The sequence below is a fragment of the Temnothorax americanus genome, unplaced genomic scaffold (assembly GCF_048541705.1).
Source record: "Temnothorax americanus isolate GAGA-0224 unplaced genomic scaffold, ASM4854170v1 Scaffold51, whole genome shotgun sequence".
In the NCBI taxonomy this organism is placed as follows: domain Eukaryota; kingdom Metazoa; phylum Arthropoda; class Insecta; order Hymenoptera; family Formicidae; genus Temnothorax; species Temnothorax americanus.
Window position 1 is genome coordinate 562,370 of NW_027509668.1, and position 19,762 is coordinate 582,131.

Consider the following 19,762-nt stretch of genomic DNA (forward strand, 5'->3'; position numbering starts at 1 on the left):
TAATTTCTAAAATCATAGCGGATCTAGACTTTTTTTCATAAATGCATTATCTTCCTAGAGTTTTTAAATCGGAAAGTATTTGATCCTCAAATTCCGCAGTGTCATTAAGCGCTCTTTTAATTTCCACTTTTCTCTCGGTCCGCGCTTCTTCTATAAAATGATCGATCGTGAAGAATAACGAGAAAACAAGTTTTTTCATTACCTGCAACCTATTCACCTTCTGCGATCGGTGGATTCATAAATTTTTTTCGTTCATCAGGTACCAGCGGAGTATTACGAGGCGGTGACCGTCTACTTCAGCGACATAGTCGGCTTCACGGAGATTGCCGCGGAGAACACGCCCCTCGAGGTGCGTCCTTGCCCGTTCTGTTCGGATGGAAAATGATCGATCGATCCGAGTTTCCGAATTACGGGAAAGTTCCATCGAGCGATGCTCTTGGTTGTTGCCGCGGTGATGAAATTGCGCGCATACCATGCGAATTCCCGTAGGACATACGCAATAAGGACCATTCGAATCGGATCCGTAGCAATTGATCATGCATCTTCCTACGTATCATTCCCATTTTGTCGTTTTCATTATTTATCGTTACTTTCATTGTTTATCCGATTGCTCGTATTATTTATTTAATTCTATCTGGCGATTATATATATATATATATATATACTCAGCCAGATTTAATTTCCCATTTTACGCGCGGAATACCATGGAACGTAATGAATTATTCGCGTTCAGGATATTGGCGCAACACAGTGACAAGAGTCATCCGGCGTTTTTTCCAGGTGGTGACATTCCTCAACTCGATCTACAAGCTATTCGATGCGCGCATCGAGTGCTATGATGTCTACAAGGTAGAGACTATCGGGGACTCCTACATGGTCGCTTCCGGTCTGCCCGTGAGAAATGGTAAAAGTACGAAATTCTCCCCCAGCTCCACGTGTTGTCTTGAAGCATGCTCGATATCGTAACAGTGCGCGGCACTTCCCTTTTTCTCTTCGTGCACATAAATTCCTTAGTTCCTAAACGAATAAACACATAAACGTTTTCCTCTTGCATTCTTACACTTTAGTGTTTGCTGTTCTTTTGGAGATTTCTTTCTTCGTTTAATACATCTCTTCGCGATTTCGCGTCATTCTCAGGTGACAAGCACGTGTCCGAGATCGCCACGATGGCGTTGGATCTGCTGGCGGCTTCGTCCGTGTTCCAGGTGCCCAAACGTCCAGGCGAACGACTGCAAATACGAAGCGGGGCTCACACCGGGCCCGTCGTGGCCGGTATCGTCGGCAGCAAGATGCCCCGTTACTGTCTCTTCGGCGACACAGTGAACACCGCGAGTCGCATGGAATCGACCGGCGAAGGTATAAATAGCCAAGATGAAGATTAAGCTGTTAATAAAAATATTCTTCATATCTTTTATTTTCTTCAAATCGATCTCGGTGTATTCCATGTATTCCACTTATATATCTATACTATATACCATTATGTTTCAATATACTGATTAATTCTCTATGCTATTTTACCCAAGCTCTGCGAATTCACATCAGCTTAGAGATGAAGAAAGCACTCGACGCGGTGGGCGGTTTTAAAATTGAGCACCGTGGCCTTGTCGACGTAAAGGTATTTTAATTGTTCATATAAATCAATTATTACAATATTGATTTTTCTTCAGTTCTCACCGACATGACTCTTCCGATTTTATTATACACATATATACATCGTCCTAAGAACGTTGAGATAAATTTTCAATTAATGGATAATTAATTTTTTTTTATCTATAAATTTTGGGTCTCGCTCTTCCGGCGCGAGTTTCATTTCTGGCTGCGCTTTCTCCAGGGCAAGGGCCTCATGGACACGTACTGGTTGGAATGCAAAGACGGCGGTATCGCGCGCGCTGCCGAGCTCGATCTGCCATCGTTCTTCGAGGACGTACGACCGGTCTTCATGCGACGCCTGCGTGAGGAAGGCACCCTCTGATGCGAGCCGTATTCTCGCCGGGACCTCTGGTACCTGAACCGACGCCCGAACCCGTGTATCGTCCGGCTGTCCCAACCAAATCTGATCGACCACCTGAAGCGACCGGGCCAGGGCCGCAAGAACCGGTTGTCCACTCCGAATCTGCACATCACCCCCGTCAAGGCACCGCCGCAATCGCAATCGAGCATCGAATCCCAGGATTCGGGCACCTACGAGTGCACCCGCTCGACCACCCCTTGTCCACCGAGTTACTCGCCCGCGAGTCAACGCAGCCGTTACTCGCAGCCGAACCTGCCGACCCTGCTGATCTCGTACGATCGGCGATCGGGCGGCTCGCCAGACCGTCGCATTCGCATGTCACAACCGACCCTCAACTCCAGCCTGAGCGGCATCAATTCGTTTAACTTCGTCGGCATGCACCGCGGCAGCGCCGGCGGTCGTCTGTCTTACACCAGTCTGCGTGCCGCCTCGGGCGACAACAGCATCAACGAGGAGGAGAGACTGTCGACACCGAACGTGCACGCCCTGGGTGGCAGCGGAAGCCCCCGTGGCAGCCTGACGATGGAGCGGAGTTCGTCGCGGCTGTCGCAGCCGGACGTACGCCGATTCATTCTACGGCAAGATAAACGCGAGCGGTTGTCGCAGCCCACTCTCGTCACCGGCGATTACTATCCCGGTCGAACGCAGCAGCGACTATCCCAACCGTGCCTCAGCAGCGGCGGAATCAGCATGCATTCACCCTCGCCGCCACCCTACCCCCTCAAGCACAAGAGATTCGGACCCGCCGTCCTGCAGGCAAGTCAGCGCGACCGTCTGTCGCAGCTGGACATCGGCGCCAAGTATCGAAATATCAAAGACCTGGGAGGTGGCGGCGGCGGCGGCGGCGGCGGCGGCGGCGGCGGCGGCGGCGGCGGCGGTGGCAATCTCAGTGCCGCGCAGGTCAAGTTCAATCGCGATCGGTTCTCGATACCGGAGCTGGAAACGCAGAACGACCTGCGGTTGATCGCCGGCACGCCCAAACAGCGCTTCAGTTTGGACAGCCAACTGGCGAAGCAGCGCTTCAGCTTAGACAGTCAGGACAGCTGCAAGTCACGGCTGCTACCAATCGCCAGCTCGCCGATCTTCGAGCATCAACAGATGAAAACCGAGGAGCTCGTGGGGCTGACGTCTGACAGATTGAAGAGTCCTACCTGCGAGGGTCTGCAGAGCGTGATCGTCGCGAGCACGTCACCGATCTTCCCACCCGGCGAGAGGCGATTTCTTGCGCCTGACTTCCCATTCACGGGCAGGAAACCGTCCAAGTCACCATCGCCACCCAAGTTAGAGGTCTTCTCGTTCGCAAAGTCGGCGCGTTCCGGTAAACCACCGCCGATTCCAGTCCGGGAGAGGATGTCAGTGCCGGAGATCAGGAACTCGAGCTTGCGCCGACTGCTGGACCCGCCTGCCCGGCAGCGACATAGCATCGCCGGTGGTCTGAGGCAATCGCTGCTGTCGCCGGTGAAGCTGCCAGAGTTCGGCACCGGTGGCAGGAAATCGCCGCGATACTCGATCGACGACGCGCTCGAGAAGCTGAAGAGGATCGAAAAGGAGGAGAATCGACGAAACCAGGAGGCGAGCGAGAGGCAAGGAATCAAGGAACAGGATCGGCAACAGGAGAAGGAACCGAAGCACATTCAGCGGCACTATTCGTACACGTATGAGACGCCCGGCAGCGACGAGAGCGGCAGCGCCTCGACGCTCGGCAAGCTGAGCGTTGGCGGGACGCCGAAGCGCAAGTTTCTCGAGAGTAATTTTGACGAGAACGAACAGGTGATCACGACGGTGATCGAGACGGAGATACCGATGATCTTGTCGAGCACGCCCGGCAAATACGCGAAGAAAGCGCAGGCGTACTCGAGCGATACGCCCAAGTGGATCCGAAAGTACCTGGAGAACGAGAGTCCAAAGGTAGTAGGCAGAAAGACCTCCGCCACCGACAAGGACCAGATCGTTAGATCGAACAGCCGTAGAAGCAGCCGCAGAAAGAGTTCGCTGGAGTCGATCGAGGCAATGACGAAGAAGCCCGAAGAGAAGAAGGCACGTTCTAAGTCCGCCAGTTGCGAGGAGAGGATTATCGCGGAGCAGAAGGGCGTGAGAGAAACCTACGTGAGGATCGTGCCGTCCAGTAACGCCCAGCAGGAGAATAGATACGAGGTCGGCGTGGAAACCACCGCGACCTCGTGGACGAAGACCGACGGTCGGGGTCTCTACGGCGACGATACCGACACAGACGATTCCACGTCGATTTAAACAAAGGCAGGAGGTTTCGCGTGTCACCGCCATCAGAGGAATCCTCGGTCTCGATCAACTCTGATTGCCGCCATCGCTAAACTGTTGATCGGGCGCGATCGATCTCGAAGAAACAAAGAGAATCCAATTATTTTGACAAATGCATCTCGGAAAAAGCGTAATGGAAAATATGTTACAGTCATCTTGCAGATTTTCTCAAAAACTACTTAAGAAAATTTCAATCATAGTTTACGTCATTGTAAAAATTTATATTAATAATGAAAATGATTGGAGTGATCAAACCATGATTCTTTAAAATTTTGAACGGATTCGTTTCGATCATCATTGAATTATCAATATACACGTGCCATTAATACACTGGCTATTGTTATTTTCACAAGTATATCAATTGGAATAATTAATCAAATAATGCATTTGATATCAATTTATTTGAATTATTAATTATTCAACAAAAGTTCGGCAAAAAATGTTAGAAGAAAAATGTTTCATTAGTATTATATCGATACGGTCTCTTGAATTTTCGGTTTGAGAATTTCCGTCTACAAATGAGGATGCGAAATTTAAATAAGAAATCTTGAATCTCGGAATATCATCGTTGTGCAATATATTCAACAAGAATCTTTCAGTCACAATTTACACAGCTGTGTTACATAAGGGACTGAAGAGAGAATGTACACTGCGTGTACCTCAAATCAGTGAAACGAGAATAGCACAAATCAGACCGCGATCAAGGCAGACACGAGGAAGACCCTACATACGCAAGGAAAAAGAAATGATCTCGAATAGAAATCTCCGATATTTTGTACTTAATACGCTGCGCTCGACATCTCGGCGGGACGAATCGGAAGTGAAAACCGATTGCGGATACCTATTTTTGCACAAACAGAGAGGACCACGATACGCGCGATACTTCGCATGCATTCAGCCTAAATGATACTCAGATCTGTGCTTCACTGACTTTCTCGATTCCGAAATGATTTCTGCTGTGTATATATCTCGAATAACCAAGAGGAAAACCAGAAAGGATAATATAGGGCGATCGAAGAGACTCGCGATACCGAAAAATTTTTTTCTGATCCTCATCGTTAAAATCGTACGACACAATGATCGTTGGATCCCGTTCATCAGATCTTCGATATACGTGTGTTCCAATCGAATTTCCAAACAATCGCGTAAGACCGTTCGATCATTTTGCATATAATGTGTATTTTGTGCACTATTTTTATCAAGCTTGTAGGGACTAAATGTAAAGACAGTCACCTTGTACATACATCGATGAAAAGAGTTATAAGTTATAATATACTGCTGGATGTCGATCGTTGATGAATTTATGAGATCGTTTAATCGTCTTGAACGTACGAACTTTTCATTTCTCGTTGGAAAAATATTTTTCGCTTGCAAAAACCGTGCCGGATTTCCGTGATTACATATTGTACTGTTAATCACGAAATCAATTTATTCAGGATAATGTGCAACGCGCGCGGGCGAATGCTCGTTTTTGATGATACTAATCATTATAACATGATTTTACGAGCAATCGGATATAGGTATATGTAGGGTGCTTCTGATAAAATGCCTTCGCAAAGATTTAATTTATAATTAACAGAAGAATAGAGAGTATATATTCTTTTGGCATTTGCGATTTTTTTATCTAAATAATTTTATATTGTTTTATTTTTACTTTTAAATCAATTATATATTAAATATTCATGTTTGACGATCTATAAAGCACTTCTTTAAACAATTTCATTAATACCTCGAAAGTTTCTAGTTTCTTAATCTAATTTTTATTTTTAGTCAAGCTTATCTGTCACACACCATTTATGAAAATAGCTAGAGAAATTTTAAATATAGAAGACGATTTTAACACGTTAAGTCTTATGATTTTTCTTATTAATTTATATTACTCGTACACTTATTATCTATGTATTAAAATTTTATTATTTGATATCATTTTTAAGTAAGTATTTCCTGATCACCAAAGTCTGTCTCTCTCTGTTTATTAAGAAAAATATTAGAGATACGTTATACTTAAGCACCCTGTATGTATACACGCCTAATGCGCGAATATTCCGATACGAACGTGAATATGTATTTGAACGTTGCAGCGTTGAGTAGTTATTATTTCCTTTAGTATAGTATGTGATTTTACTCCTATATACATGTATTATATGTACGGCATTTAATACATGAGTAGAGATGTCAAACATTAGTCGAAATATGCATAGAATGATAACGTTATACTTTGTAAAAAAAACGTGCCCTCTGTGTAAACCCGATTATATATAAAAATATATAATCCATATTGTTATAGAGCCTGAAATAATTCTTCAAATCCTTCAAGCGTATCATTTATCTTTTTATATCTTTTTACAGCTTCGTACACATTGTTAAATTCACATTTTTTTTACACACATTTTTATGCTATATAATTTTCTTACGCTCCTATTTCTTTGTCTTGCTTAAAATTAATTAAGAAACCTTCCTCGAGAGTGGCCACGCCGGCGTTTTTACTTGATACTGTTTTACTGGACTGCTTGATACTCTATTCACACCTATTTTCAACGTTGGAACTACTTGGCATACCCATTTTCTGGCACTACCGATGAAGTCTCCTCACTTGGTACGTGTCCGTGCTACGCCTATAATTTTCGTATTGAGAAACACTGCACCGACTACATACATCCCGTTTAACGCACATAAGCTGCGGTCCACTTATAACACTACAAATTCTTCGAAGCATTTCTCTTCTCCTTTGTTTCAATAAAGAAATACACACACACACCCACACACACACAGGTGATGTACTCGGTGCAATGTTTCTCAACGAAAGTGCTAAATAATTCCAACGTTGAAAATAGATGTGAGTGGCGTATCAAGCATCCAGTAAAACGGTATCAAACAAAACGCCAGCATGACCGCTCTCAGATTTCCCTCGGTTACATCAGAAAAAGGTTCACTGGTAGCTCAAGATATATCAAAGGCTAGTACTGAAAATCTGTAGTTCACGTCACGTAAACTATAGATTTTCAGTACTTACAGTGAATATCGGAAAGTCAGAGACTGACCATAGAGTCAGGCAACGGATGTATGGATTATGGAATGCTATATAGTTATGTGTCACATCCTTATTTTGTTATCAAATTGCATACATATCTAGATATATCTAGATACACTTATCTATATATATGGTATGCCATATTTAACAAGTTACCACACATCCGTTACCTCAATAAATATGTTAATCGTCACTCACCGACCTCGATGCGCAACAGCGGAATTATATCTGCTACGTAGCTACGTTGATTCTGTAACATACAAATATAAAATTCGTATTAAAACGGTGTTCAAAAAAACCTAATGTTTTAAAGCATAATTTCTATGGCATCAAACTTTTTATTCATTATTCATTAAATATTTATACATTTTCCGAAAATAATCTTTACAAGAATCAATTTTTACAAGATATTAAATTACTCCTTTTTATCTAACTTATTTCTAAATTATAAAACAAAAAGGCTGAAGACAACAAAAAAATTATCTACACAAAATAAAAAATAATATTCACCGTAAAGTTGTTCCGCTGGCGCCCGATGCTTCTTCCAGGCCTCCTCCTCCTCTCAGGTTGTCCTCCGGGTTGTCAGCTCCCTCGATGTGACACTTCCCGCGTCGTCATCTTCTGAAGCATATAAATAAATGATTTTATATAGAACTCAGACAATAGAAATTAGAAAAAAATACTTGTATCTAGAGTCATATGTTACAATTAATAAAGATAAATAGTTATACATAGATATATCTAAAAAAGAATTATGGAAATAATTCTTGCAGGTTATACTGTATAATATACAGTGTATATTGCATCTGATTTATTATACTATATATATGCAAAGTTAATGCATGTTATATTTACCAAAATACCAATTAAATAAGTCGCGACGCCACTCGTCCCGGGGCCGATGTCGTTCCATGTCTGCCGCGTTCTGGAATTCTGAAAATGAAAAAAGAACGCGTCATCAGTATAACGGAGGTGCTTCGTCTCCCGCGCGGACAACTTCTCGCTCTCGCGCCAAGAGCCATCGCATGGCATGGCGTCGCTATGCGTCTCGCTCTCAACTTCGCGATCATGAATTTTCCGAACTTGGGAAATCAAATACTATCTCACCTATTATTACGATTGTTATCTTATATTTTAGCGAATAGGCATATCAATATTTTTAACACGGGCCCAGATATATTCGCGACATTGGAAAAATACGATCGTCACTTTCGCGATTGCCCGCGCGACGCGCCTTCGACCGAACCAAAGTATCGCGAAATACGTATTTTTACACGTCATTAATACCCGAGCGCTGAATCCATACTACGCGATAGGTGCTGCAGTAAATAATAAATACGAGCTAATATACGTGCTAACTCTTACCAATTAAACGTGTCGCGACGCCGCACTCGTTCCGGAGCTGATCCGTTCCGTGTCCGGCGGCCGGCGTGTCCGCTGTCCGCCGCATATTCTGGAAATGGAAGGAGTACGTAATTAATATGGCGGACTGCGGAGACGCTTCGTCTTCCGCGCGGCAAACTTCACGTGATAAGGAGCGGCTTAGCGTCGTGGCGTCACTGCGTGTCCCGCTCCTATATTCGCGTTCATGCATTTCTCTTATTTCTAATAATAAATGCTATATACGCGGTGCCACTAATAATGACGAAATAATATTTAAACACGCAACTTTGGTCCGGTATCACGTGCGATACTATGTAAGTCAAATGGATGGGTAATAAAAGTGTCCGGTTGATTAACTAAAAATATGCACTTAAATTTTAATATTACACGTACAATATACAGTAATTAAACCTATTAATATCGCAAAAGTATATTATATAAAATTACATTTTTAATAAATAATATTTCATGCTTTTCGGGTACATCATTTGATAGGCTGCGATTCGCTTATTTGAAAATGGGCGTGAGTGGCGTATCAAGCAGTCCAGTAAAACGGTATCAAGTAAAGCGCCGGTAAAACTGTGTTGCAAATGTCCAACAACAATATTGAATTTGTTTCAACCAACGGTTTATTCGATATTTATTGTTACATTTTTGCAGCAACAGTTTACGTCTGGAGACTATTGATGTACAGTCTACATATTATTGGTGGAAACAATTTGCACATCTTTGCTGCAAAGGCACCATAAAACATGAATCCTGAACGGAGTTATATAAATTCATTGTTTATGCAATGTTTGTGGCAACAGTATATAAATTGTTTTCAGCAATACATTTGCATGATTTTACACACTCACGTTTTGCTATCTGGGACATTATACTTTGTAAAAAAATGTGCCATCTGTGTACATCCGATCATATATATAGATCATATAGATCGAAGTATAAAATCTATTGTTATAGCTTGAAAACATTTTTCAAATCCTTAGAGCATATTATTTACCTTTTTACATCGCTACATCTTCGTACACATTGTCGAAATTTTTTATGCGCCACATAATTTTCTTACGGTTCAGTTTCTTCGTATTTCTTAAAATTAATCAAGATTTCCTCATCCTTACCTTCTGCGAGTTATCGTGCTTTATTATAAAAGAATATTCTGAAGGAAAACACGATCACATTGTGAAAATTCCTTTCTACATTCAAATTATTAAAAAACAAATTCCACATGAAGTTGTATGAATAATTCGGTATAAATAATTATACATGTAAGTAAATTGCCTGTAAATGTAGCCTCTCGCCAATCGCAGTCACGAATGAGTAATTGTCGTAAAAGTTTTCCTAGCTAGACATGATGCACCATCAGATAACATATTTATTGTGAAGACGGTGCTCCTTGAGACACGGCATTGAGCAGAAACGATTGGCGTTGTACTCGAAAGGCACCTTGTCAGTCATATCGATGGCGCACTGGAAGCATCGCGACACCACGGTGTATCCTTCGTTCAACATCCGATTCTGCGCGACCAATGCTCTCTGCAGAACGAAAGGAAAGAAATAAGATATCGGAACCAACACCGATTAAAAAATTTCGTATAATAACGCGTTTATATATTAACCTTTTCTCTGTCGCTGAGATTAAGGAACCTCTGCTTCTCATTTTCCTCCTGTTTCTTCAATTCAAACTCCTTCCTCTTAACTTTCTCTTTAAAACGCTTCAACTTCCGCTGCTGTCTTTTCTTCTCCGTCTCCGCTTGTTCTATCTCATCGGAGAGTGGCCCAGGTATTTGAGACTGTCAAGCATTAAAACATATATGATGTAGCTTATGGATAATAAGACTATTTTTCGAGTATATCAATGCAATTTTCTGATATAAATAATACCTTTTGATAATTGAACTTGTCCGGATTAGCTTCCATAAATCTTCTAAACGTATTTCTAGTCTTCTTATCGTTTGCAGCGACATAAGGGGTCTGTAGTTTTTTATTCTTATTGCAAGGATCAGATCCGATTTCTAGTAGTAGCCTATCGACAAATCGAATTACGTAAAACATCGTTAAAGTTAAGATTTCGTTAAAATTATAAAATTTGTTCGATAATAAATAAAATGTAACGCACGCACCATACTTGCTCGTGGTATCCACCGAGTGCCGCCAAATGCAGCACCGTATTACCGTCCTCGTTGGTATCGTTAACTAATTTCGCCACGTCGTCCGTGTTCACGAGAGTATTGTTGGACGTGGCGCAAGTGTCCGTGATATCTTTCTTGTTCTGCTCCTCTTCGCACTCCTTAATTTTAGCTAACAAGTTATCAATGACCGATGTTAGCAGATCATTATCGCCTCGCTTACAGGCGCTCCATAATTTAGTTTTAGCATCCGACAGCACTTCATTGTTCATCTGAGCTGAAAATAATATAACGTAAAACATTTTTAAACAATAAAATAATAAAGTAGGGGTATTGATACATTTTTCATTTTCCCTTAATTTAATCAGAAAACCTTTTTTTATTGTATAATTTAAACTGTAAAGATTTTTTTAGGTTCTTAAATTATTGCGAAGAGATTACAACTTTGATGTAGATTATCTATTTAAAAGAACTTACTGTCTTTCTTCACTTTCTTTTTCTGCCGATGAGCCTTCTTGTTCTTCATGTATCTTGGCACGGTATCTTGAAACGCTTGTAAATTTTCCATAAACGATACCTCAAAATCTTCTTCAATTAAAGGGATGTCCAATTGCAAATTTGTATCCATTTCGGACTCGGAGGACGATTGAGCTAATCTAACAATAATATCTGTAAAACAGAAATAAAATTATAGAAAATGTTTCTATATAATTCAGCACAATTATATAAAAATATAATTATACAAGTAGTTATTTTTCAACAATAATCACAGCATATCTGGGATTTAAAACAAAAATTAAGAATCCCAGAATTACTCATGTTTTATATTAACGACGTGTACCTGGCAGTGGCCGATTCGGACTTTTCCTCGGTTTCGCCCTATCTATATGTGGACGGGAATTCCGATGTTGTTTCTCCGGTGTAGATTGCGCAGGTGCCTTAATCTTATCATTTTCTTGCGGATTGCCGTTACTACCGGCATTAATATTATACTCGGTAGCAACTTCTCCCTCGGGTATCTCGCTCATGATCTCCGGTTTCGAGACCTTCTTACGTACGGGCTGTCGCGGAGAATTGGGAAAACAGTCCGTGAAATCCGCCGCGGAGCCTAAAGTACGGTATTACATAAAGTAAATTGATCTATACGGATTGAATATATGAATAATATTGAAATGGTGAGCAACTGTTTACCGTAAATCTCCATAGTGCTCAGTATGTCGTATACCCTCTTGACTTCTCTAAACGTTGCTCTTCGAGTAGGGAATGGCAGTGGTCTTATTCTAAAATCGTTCTTATCTAAGGGAGGATTTTTGCCACCGAAGAGCACCGTGCGATTATGTGGACCGACCGCTCGGTACAAAATAGCCGATGAATTGTTGACGTGCATCGACCATGATTCCAATATCTCTTGCACATGCTAAAAGAATCGTCGTGTCAGCTTGCAGCTTACCAGACAGTTTATTCGCATTAGTCGCGCGTTAAATGATTCGTTAATTTCTACGGAACTGTGGAAATATTCAAAAGTATATACCTGAATAAGCGAAGCTTCGTTATATCTTCGCAAACTGGCACCAGCGCTTTTCGCGTGATTACCATTCGTACGAGAATTCTGAGCGAATCCTTGCTTTGCCCGCACAGTGTAAGAGTGGAAGGTCTTGTGCACGATAGCCTCACCGTCTGTAATATATATCAAAGCGAGTGGATGTAACGATTGTGCGCGTCAAAAAAATTATAAATATTCTTAAGACGCGTACCCTCAAATACAGCCGCAGCAAAGTGTCCACCGCCAACCATGATAACCGTCCATTTGGTCTTTTTGCCGCTGTCCAACGCCTGAGCGATCATCTCGGTGTCTTTCTCAGGAATGTCCTAAAACGTAATTGCATATCTCCCGATCTGGCAAGTACAGAACACACCAAGTGACTCTAACAAAGTAGATCAGGTTTCAAGATGATATTTCGTGCGTGTGTAATTTTTTCACAAGCGCACGCAACAATATCGATAGTAGCGTATAGGTTTGCTAGGGACATCTCTATAATTGACGGCAATTCAGCCAACGATAACAGACATACCTTCTTGTGATGCAACAGGCACCGATAGATGCTGAATATATTGCCGTCGTCGTTCTCGAAAAACACCTTGGTGTGACGACTCGCCACAACCTGCAGCTTCCGCTCCTTGGACATTTCCTCGTTGTACTCCGTGTCCGAAATGTCCGACTCGATTATCCTCCCGCGTCTTTCTGACGCCTTTCTGGACTTGCCAAGTCCAGTCTTACTTGACGGCTCGTTCTTAGTTTGCTCGTTAGACGAGGTTCCAGTCTCCGAAGTACCAGCATCGTCCTCGTTCTCGGACTCTACCTCGCTACCGGACAGGCTAGACATGTCGCCTACAAAATTTCCACATGCCTAACTTTCCGCACAGCTTTAAAGCTCGCATCGTCGCCGTGTACTTCATCTCAGACTGTACCTTCGCCGGCCAACCTATTGAAGCTGTCCTCGCTAACCGACTTCAAACCATTCAGATGTTGCTTGAGATTATAACGATGCCAATCCAGCTTGTAGTGAAGCCTCTGTTGCACCTTGTCCTCAAACTCGGCACTACAGTGGGAACAACACAAGGAGTCAGACACCACCAGCTGGCATAATATCTGCTCGCTGTCAGGCACTGCAAACCAGAGAAACTCCATATGTGAAATGTTGTCAAACACAAATATATCCTGTATTTTTCTTACCGATATTGAAATGATAAAGATAATGCTCGCTAATTTTTTAAGATAATCTCATCTAAAAACAATATTCAACTTTCTTCAATTCCTATAATTGAGCTTTATAGATCAAAAAGACTCGATATTATTAATTTCCTGATTGATATCAGAGATCTAACTGATTATATTAGATATAAAGACAAAGTTTTCACACAATAATCCTTATAATACTCTAATTGTATCGACAATTATTATCGTATTACACATTTTTAACATAACAATGAATTTTAGGGTACAGAATGTTAATGTGGAAGTAAATAACAATAACATATTAAATGACATTAAACAATAACATTTCCAGAATATGAATTAAATTTAACCATTTCTAAACAAAAACTACGCTCCATAACATGCACATGATGCACATCATTTCCTCTATGTCCATTGTCTATGCCTGTGAATCGATCGGTCTATCAAAAATGTCAGAACCTGACATTGAAAACAATAACAAACGTAATTGTTTCAAAAAGGACAATTACGTCTCTCGAAAATATAAGCCTGCTCGGTGCCCTGTCAAACATCATGTACATCCATCTGTTCTAGCTACACCTTTCTGCACTCAATCCGAACGTCCGTGTCCCTCCCGTTCCAAAACTGGAGCAGATCTACTCAGCAGAAAATTAAATAAACGCATCCTCGTCGCTCGACGCTCACGCGCGTCAATTGCCAGAGTTCCTCCACCTCGTTAAACATTCGCGGCTCACCGTAGGAGGACGGCGACTGCATGCACCGCGCAACCTTGATTCCCCGGGTGATCCGGCTGAAGTCGTCCAGGTTGTGGATCTTGTAGACCTGGTGATCCGCCGTTTTCGCGGCCTCGGCCTCGGCCTCAGCCTCGCAGGTCGGACGCGTCTCGTTCGCCATCGTGGGAAACTGGGAAGGATCGAGGAAGGACGGCGGAAAATCGACGGAACCACGAAGATATTCACCGTAGCACACGCGTGATAACACACACCGTGCAGTGTGTACTGACCGTTTCGCCGATTTGCGCAAGCTCCTCGCGAGTCCGCGATTGCGTCACCCATCGCGTGTATACCATCCTGCGCGAACACGTCGCCGTCGGGCGGGACATTCGAACGGGTTAAGGAACATGCGTTCACGCGGATTCTGTGATTCAACGTTTATTGAATGGCATTCCGTTCTCGCGAATGCGGAGATTCCGCACGGGAAAACGTACGCCGCATATGTACACGTACAACGATAACGTTTACAATAAGGCGCAGCTTATAAATTACGAACACTCTCTTTTTTTTAATCCTGCCTATGTTTAGTCGTTTAAAAAATAAAACATTCTTCTATAGCGTATCTCTGTAACATTAATTCTGCGATGACCGGAGAGGATGAGCCTCTTATCGCATATGATAAACCTCTGGGAATCATCCTATTCTATCTTTTTGAAATGTAACCATCGCTTCTCGCGTTCCCCAATATTTAGAAACCATGTTTTGCAATTTTTTGCAAGTGTTTACAATGTTTTATAAATGTTTATAAACGTTTGTAATTAAAGGTCATAATTTTTTGAGCTTGATATCTGCGAGAGTGGAGCCGCGACGTGGTAATATGTATTCACTTTTAATCTCTTGTTTGTCAAAACAATTTAAGTGTATAAATGTACGTTAATGTGCCTCCTGTGCGCATTTTTCGTCGCAACATATTCTCGGCACGTTAGCTACCTAATTTCTCCTTTTTTTTTAGAAGTGTCATGTAACATCCAGGACACACAATGCGTTAAAAAAATATACTATATATATTAACTTAATAAATATAAGTTACTCGCGTAGCCTCACGCTTCTGCGTTATACTTATTTTTATATAAGCATGCCAAAAATATATATATTCTGCGTACAAAGTAAAATTGTACCTCGCAACACTTATACTCTAGTCTAACAATAAATATGCCCTTTTGTCTCGGATAATCGATCAGTCTTAAATATTAGCAATAGATAACTATGTAAAATTTGGAGAAGAGGGTCTGGAACAACGGTCTCTTTTGTACTTTGACGTTTTTGGTTGTTGCGTGCCGCGCAATCGCACTTGGGTTCTATAGTTTCTGCACATTGTGCCGTCAGCAGTAACGACTACTGGTAACTGGCACATACGGAAGCAGAACAAATTCTTTGAGTGCTAACAGAGCGGGTCGCATCGTTTGAAGTACCTCTACATTTTGGGTAACGTACCTCTATGCATTCTCGCGACATTTGATTTACTCAGAGATTACAGCTACTTACGAAAGCGTTACGTTACGCGCGTAATATCGTACTATGTTAATCACAACAAAGAGCTACAAAATATCAAGATCACTCGTAAATAAACGCATTGCTGCCGCCGCGACAACATAAATAAGTGAAATAAATAATATAAATAGACGAAAAAAAAATAGAATCATCTTTCGAAAACCGACGACGCCGACGTCTCCGTCGATTAAAGACACATGTAGACGAAACATAATATCCCATTTAGCACACCGACTAAATAATTCATCTGTATCCTCGAGCTTCCGCGTATCCTGAAATATAGTGCGATAAGCGACATTAACAGTTGTAAATTGCGATATATATCCGCAGTTATTTTTCAAGCAACATGAATATCAGATTTATTTTACGCTTATCCCGATAGATTTACAATGAGCAATAGAAGGTATATTTTTATTAGACTTTTATACACCCTTATCAATTACGTATGATACAATAAAAAAATGCCTTCCATTTGCGAATAGTTTAACTTTCTAAAGCACGATACTCGTATGGAACTATAGCTAAATATAGGACAGATATCGTAATTAAATAGAAACCAAGATTTTACCTCTGTCTGGAAGGGCTGAAGGGAGACGGTGGATTGACACCGGGTATACTGCTGTCCTTGTAAAGGATGAACCAACTGAAACCCGTTATCACAAGTCCGCTCATCGTTGCTTTCAACAGCCACCCGTATTTCCCGTAAAACGTGACCAGCATATGAGCGGTTGTCTCCGCGTACCGATTACCGGCATTCAAGAGTCTCTCGCTATCCAATTGTTTCACGTCAAATTTCGGTAAAATGGACATACTCGGTATCGTTTCGTACATTTGAGTGAACGTTGCCACCGACGGCAACGAGTATCGATCGCCGATTTGCCATGACAAAGGCTTTCCTAAGGGCAGAGCATGAGAAACTCATATCAGCCACATAAATCTCTAGAAAGAAAGAGAAAGAGAGAGGTTGAGTAGAGCTTTTATAGATATTACAAGATTACATTCATTTGTGGGGCAAAGAAAACATTTATTTTAAACAAAATCATTTATCATTCTAAATGTTGGAATGCTTTTATACGTTAATGAATAATCTTCTACCTTGTTCTAAGCGAGCCATTCAACTCTCTTTCGAGTTGCAACATTGATAGAATATATATTAATTTGTGAAGAGAGAGAAACCATCTCTATTTTACATAAAATAGAATTATCATTTTTAATATTGAGATATCAGATATATATTATATTAAGACTATGTTATACCATACTCGTATTATACCTTAATACGCGCGCAATCTTCCAAGTTTACCGTAAAAGTAATTGATTTAATTAAATGATAAGATAAAAAAAAAAGTTCTCTCTTTCCCGTTGTTCGTCTTTAGCTAGATATCTCCTTCTTTTTTGTATCTAGTCAAGCACGTATCATACTTTTCGAGCGACAACACGGCCTTGACAAATTCGGTCACGGGCGACGCAGAGATGTCGCGTAACAAACGCGCGCTGGCGAGGAGGCTGGAGAGGATTCGAAGAACTCGCGTTGCCCGCGGAAAGATGTATCTCGTAACAGAAATAGGTCACGCGGCGTTAAAAATATAACCGAAGAATGCAGGCCGCATGTGCGCGACGTGTGCATTTTAACGCGAGTTCGCGTGTCGCGCATTTCTAAAGTCCTCGGAGACGCAGGTAGGTAATCGTCGGTTATCTCTTCGTCTCTCGATGCAACGCACGATATTGATGTATTTTCCGAGAGGAATATAACGGAATCTCGTGTGAATTTTTGCGATAAAGAACAATTCATTTATTGAAGTCAGTACTTAGCGACGAGAATCGTCCGGCTTTGCAGGTATCCTAAGAATGTGCGATGGAACATTGATTCACATAACGGTACAAATGTGTAAAATTAATATAAACCAACAGACGACTTGCGGACCGCGTTAGGTTTTCGCTTTACAAAAAGCGCGCACAGGTGGTTAATATTACATAAATAATTCAATAAATACAAAAAAATGTGTCGATAACAAATAATAATTAGAACGCGGAGCGAATTTGACGAACGACTGCCTGGATAAATTACTGCCGAGCTATAATCATGTATCAGACGTCTCTATTTCACCTATGCGATTCCATCTCTCGGGAATAAAGCTCACAAAATTGTTAATTTTTGCGAGGGAAATATTCGTTTATCGAAAACAATAGCGACGCGGGGATGGGATCGTCCGACTTTCAGGATCTATCCTAGAAAGGGGACGGAACTCACGGAACGCTGATTCGTAGCGATACACAATTTGTAAAATTAACATATAAACGAACAAGCGATTATTGTTAGGTTCCAGCCTCTTATGGCGGTTAATATTACAAAAATCGGAAAGCATCAGCGGTTAAAATAATACAAATAATTCAAAGTACGGATTCGTTGATAATAAATAAGAATTAGAACGCAGAGCAACTTAAATGAAATCGCCTGGATAAATTATCATCGACATATGTTAGATCTGTTTTTTTCAGCCACGCATTTCTACCTACCTCTCCTCTTCTACGAAATCAATTATATGTTAACGTTGCAAAAGCCGGGGAAAGAGCGGAGGTGAACGTAGAAAGCGTAACTGAAAAGAACACGTCTAACACAACGCAGGTGGTACAGAAAATATAGTCGCGGCAACTGTAAAGCGGGCGCTAATTTTTCCATCGGAGCTCGCGTCGCTCTCTTCCTCGACGTGTAACAAAACGGAAGGCAAACAAAATGAAAATCTAAAGCGTCGGCGTGGGCTTCCTCGAGACGGATTCGCATCGTCGGCAATCCCGGGCTTCCAACGTTACCAAAATAAAAACTTGCGCGTCCGACGGAGAACGGCGCCTATACCGTCCTACCGGCGCCGGGCGCGGCAACCGGTCTCTACCGTCGGTTCGCGCGACAACGATTCTCGTCGTGGAGGCGATTCAGATCGCCGGGAACGTCCCTTTCAACAGAATCAAAACAGAATGCGATTTGTGTTTAAATGGGCGTCTAACCTCAACTGAGAGGTTATCGATGCGCGGAGGCTCGCGATCGTCCGAGTCTCGGGAGGTGGAGGAAACGAAGGAAATCGGGAGGACGAGACGCCGCGCCGGGGAGAGAGGCGACTCGCCCGTTCCATCCTTCACCTTACCAGCTTACCATAATTCACGTACAGCTTGCCCAGGACGATGGCGAGCGAGAACGCGAAGAGCGACAGGCTGAACGTCCACTCGTCGACGCGTACCTTCGTCCAGAGTCTCGCCGGCGTGGCTTTCCGGCTCTCGGCGAGGCTGCTGTCGCCGTTCGTCAGCAGCGACGAGCCGATCGTCGGCTCGAACGTCGTCGTCCTCGTCGTCATCGTTGTCGTTCGCGTTGACATCGCTCGTGTCCTCGTGATTGACGTGATTTGCGATCGGTCGGGCACGGGCACGCGCGCATACACACGCACGTCCGAGCTCCGAGCGCGTCCTCAACAACCGACAACCGACAACCGACAACCGACAACTCTGTGACAGCCGCCACTGCCGCCAGTCGCTTCCAAAAATAAAGGTGAGACAAGCGCGGGCGCGGGCGTGCGCGAGTGCGCAGTGCGCACGCGCCGTCCGTCTCTTCCGCGCGTCAGGGGCGTACACCGCACACCGCGTACCGTGCACCGGCGCCGCGAGTCATGACCGAGAGAGAAAAAGAAAAGAAAGGAAAAACACACGGTAGCGCGTCCGCGAAAGCGATCGACTTTGACTAGATTCCGATTAACTCGTCGAGCGACGCCCGCATTATTTTATTACATGGAATTGTCAGTTTCTTTAAACTTGTTGCTCGACGTTTGAAAATAAGGAAGATGAACGTGGATGAATCGTAGAAATCCTTGCGATTCCATCGGGTGAATTGGTCGCCAGTTAAGTTATCGAAGAGGCTAGACGCGAAAATGGCTTCGTCGGCAA

General features: G+C 42.6%; 5 protein-coding genes across 10 annotated transcripts in view; 2 read left to right on the forward strand and 3 right to left on the reverse strand.

The window, feature by feature from the left end:
• Positions 1-1,974, forward strand: part of LOC143904408 (uncharacterized) — a 28,891-nt gene extending 26,917 nt beyond the window's left edge. For 4 of the 6 annotated variants that reach the window (XM_077419069.1, XM_077419071.1, XM_077419074.1 and 1 more), the window contains 5 exons: positions 260-349; positions 781-910; positions 1,138-1,356; positions 1,524-1,615; positions 1,832-1,974. In XM_077419069.1, coding sequence (XP_077275195.1) covers positions 260-349; positions 781-910; positions 1,138-1,356; positions 1,524-1,615; positions 1,832-1,972 — 672 coding nt within the window. In that variant the 3' untranslated portion in view covers positions 1,973-1,974. The remainder of the gene's footprint in view (positions 1-259; positions 350-780; positions 911-1,137; positions 1,357-1,523; positions 1,616-1,831) is intronic. The other 2 variants (XM_077419070.1, XM_077419073.1) reach the window with 1 other exon arrangement.
• The window catches only part of LOC143904418 (ester hydrolase C11orf54 homolog), a 38,961-nt gene extending 30,183 nt beyond the window's left edge, over positions 1-8,778 (reverse strand). The window contains exons 1-4 of the mRNA XM_077419095.1: positions 8,685-8,778; positions 8,175-8,252; positions 7,830-7,940; positions 7,518-7,569 (exon numbers count right to left, since the gene is read on the reverse strand). The gene's annotated coding sequence lies outside the window, so the exon portion shown is untranslated. The remainder of the gene's footprint in view (positions 1-7,517; positions 7,570-7,829; positions 7,941-8,174; positions 8,253-8,684) is intronic.
• On the forward strand, positions 2,327-6,574 carry LOC143904410 (uncharacterized). Its single transcript, XM_077419076.1, has one exon. It carries the CDS (start codon positions 2,327-2,329, stop codon positions 4,259-4,261), a length of 1,935 nt encoding a protein of 644 aa, XP_077275202.1. The 3' UTR covers positions 4,262-6,574.
• A 276-nt stretch (positions 8,779-9,054) lies between the features above and the next one.
• Positions 9,055-14,600, reverse strand: LOC143904403 (tRNA endonuclease ANKZF1). Its single transcript, XM_077419061.1, has 12 exons — positions 14,303-14,600; positions 13,301-13,498; positions 12,904-13,220; positions 12,586-12,700; positions 12,363-12,508; positions 12,023-12,248; positions 11,673-11,939; positions 11,309-11,500; positions 10,826-11,108; positions 10,587-10,728; positions 10,322-10,495; positions 9,055-10,238 (listed from the first exon to the last, which is right to left on the reverse strand). The coding sequence occupies exons 1-12, from the start codon at positions 14,460-14,462 to the stop codon at positions 10,065-10,067; spliced, it is 2,394 nt and encodes a 797-aa protein (XP_077275187.1). The 5' UTR covers positions 14,463-14,600; the 3' UTR covers positions 9,055-10,064.
• A 103-nt stretch (positions 14,601-14,703) lies between these two features.
• On the reverse strand, positions 14,704-19,747 carry LOC143904424 (uncharacterized). Its single transcript, XM_077419105.1, has 3 exons — positions 18,981-19,747; positions 16,401-16,728; positions 14,704-16,104 (listed from the first exon to the last, which is right to left on the reverse strand). The coding sequence occupies exons 1-3, from the start codon at positions 19,198-19,200 to the stop codon at positions 16,020-16,022; spliced, it is 633 nt and encodes a 210-aa protein (XP_077275231.1). The 5' UTR covers positions 19,201-19,747; the 3' UTR covers positions 14,704-16,019.
• Positions 19,748-19,762: the final 15 nt, after the last annotated feature.

Excerpts from the sequence above, each read along its gene's own strand:
- LOC143904424 (XM_077419105.1), bottom strand. The coding sequence starts at position 19,200 with ATGTCAACGCGAACGACAACGATGACGACGAGGACGACGACGTTCGAG. Across the intron at positions 16,729-18,980 it reads CAAGCTGTACGTGAATTATG|GAAAGCCTTTGTCATGGCAA; the intron begins GTAAGCTGGTAA and ends CTCTGCCCTTAG. Across the intron at positions 16,105-16,400 it reads TTCAGCCCTTCCAGACAGAG|GATACGCGGAAGCTCGAGGA; the intron begins GTAAAATCTTGG and ends ACTATATTTCAG.
- LOC143904410 (XM_077419076.1), top strand. The coding sequence starts at position 2,327 with ATGTCACAACCGACCCTCAACTCCAGCCTGAGCGGCATCAATTCGTTT.
- LOC143904403 (XM_077419061.1), bottom strand. The coding sequence starts at position 14,462 with ATGGCGAACGAGACGCGTCCGACCTGCGAGGCTGAGGCCGAGGCCGAG. Across the intron at positions 11,940-12,022 it reads GAGCACTATGGAGATTTACG|GCTCCGCGGCGGATTTCACG; the intron begins GTAAACAGTTGC and ends ACCGTACTTTAG. Across the intron at positions 10,239-10,321 it reads ATCTCAGCGACAGAGAAAAG|AGAGCATTGGTCGCGCAGAA; the intron begins GTTAATATATAA and ends TTCGTTCTGCAG.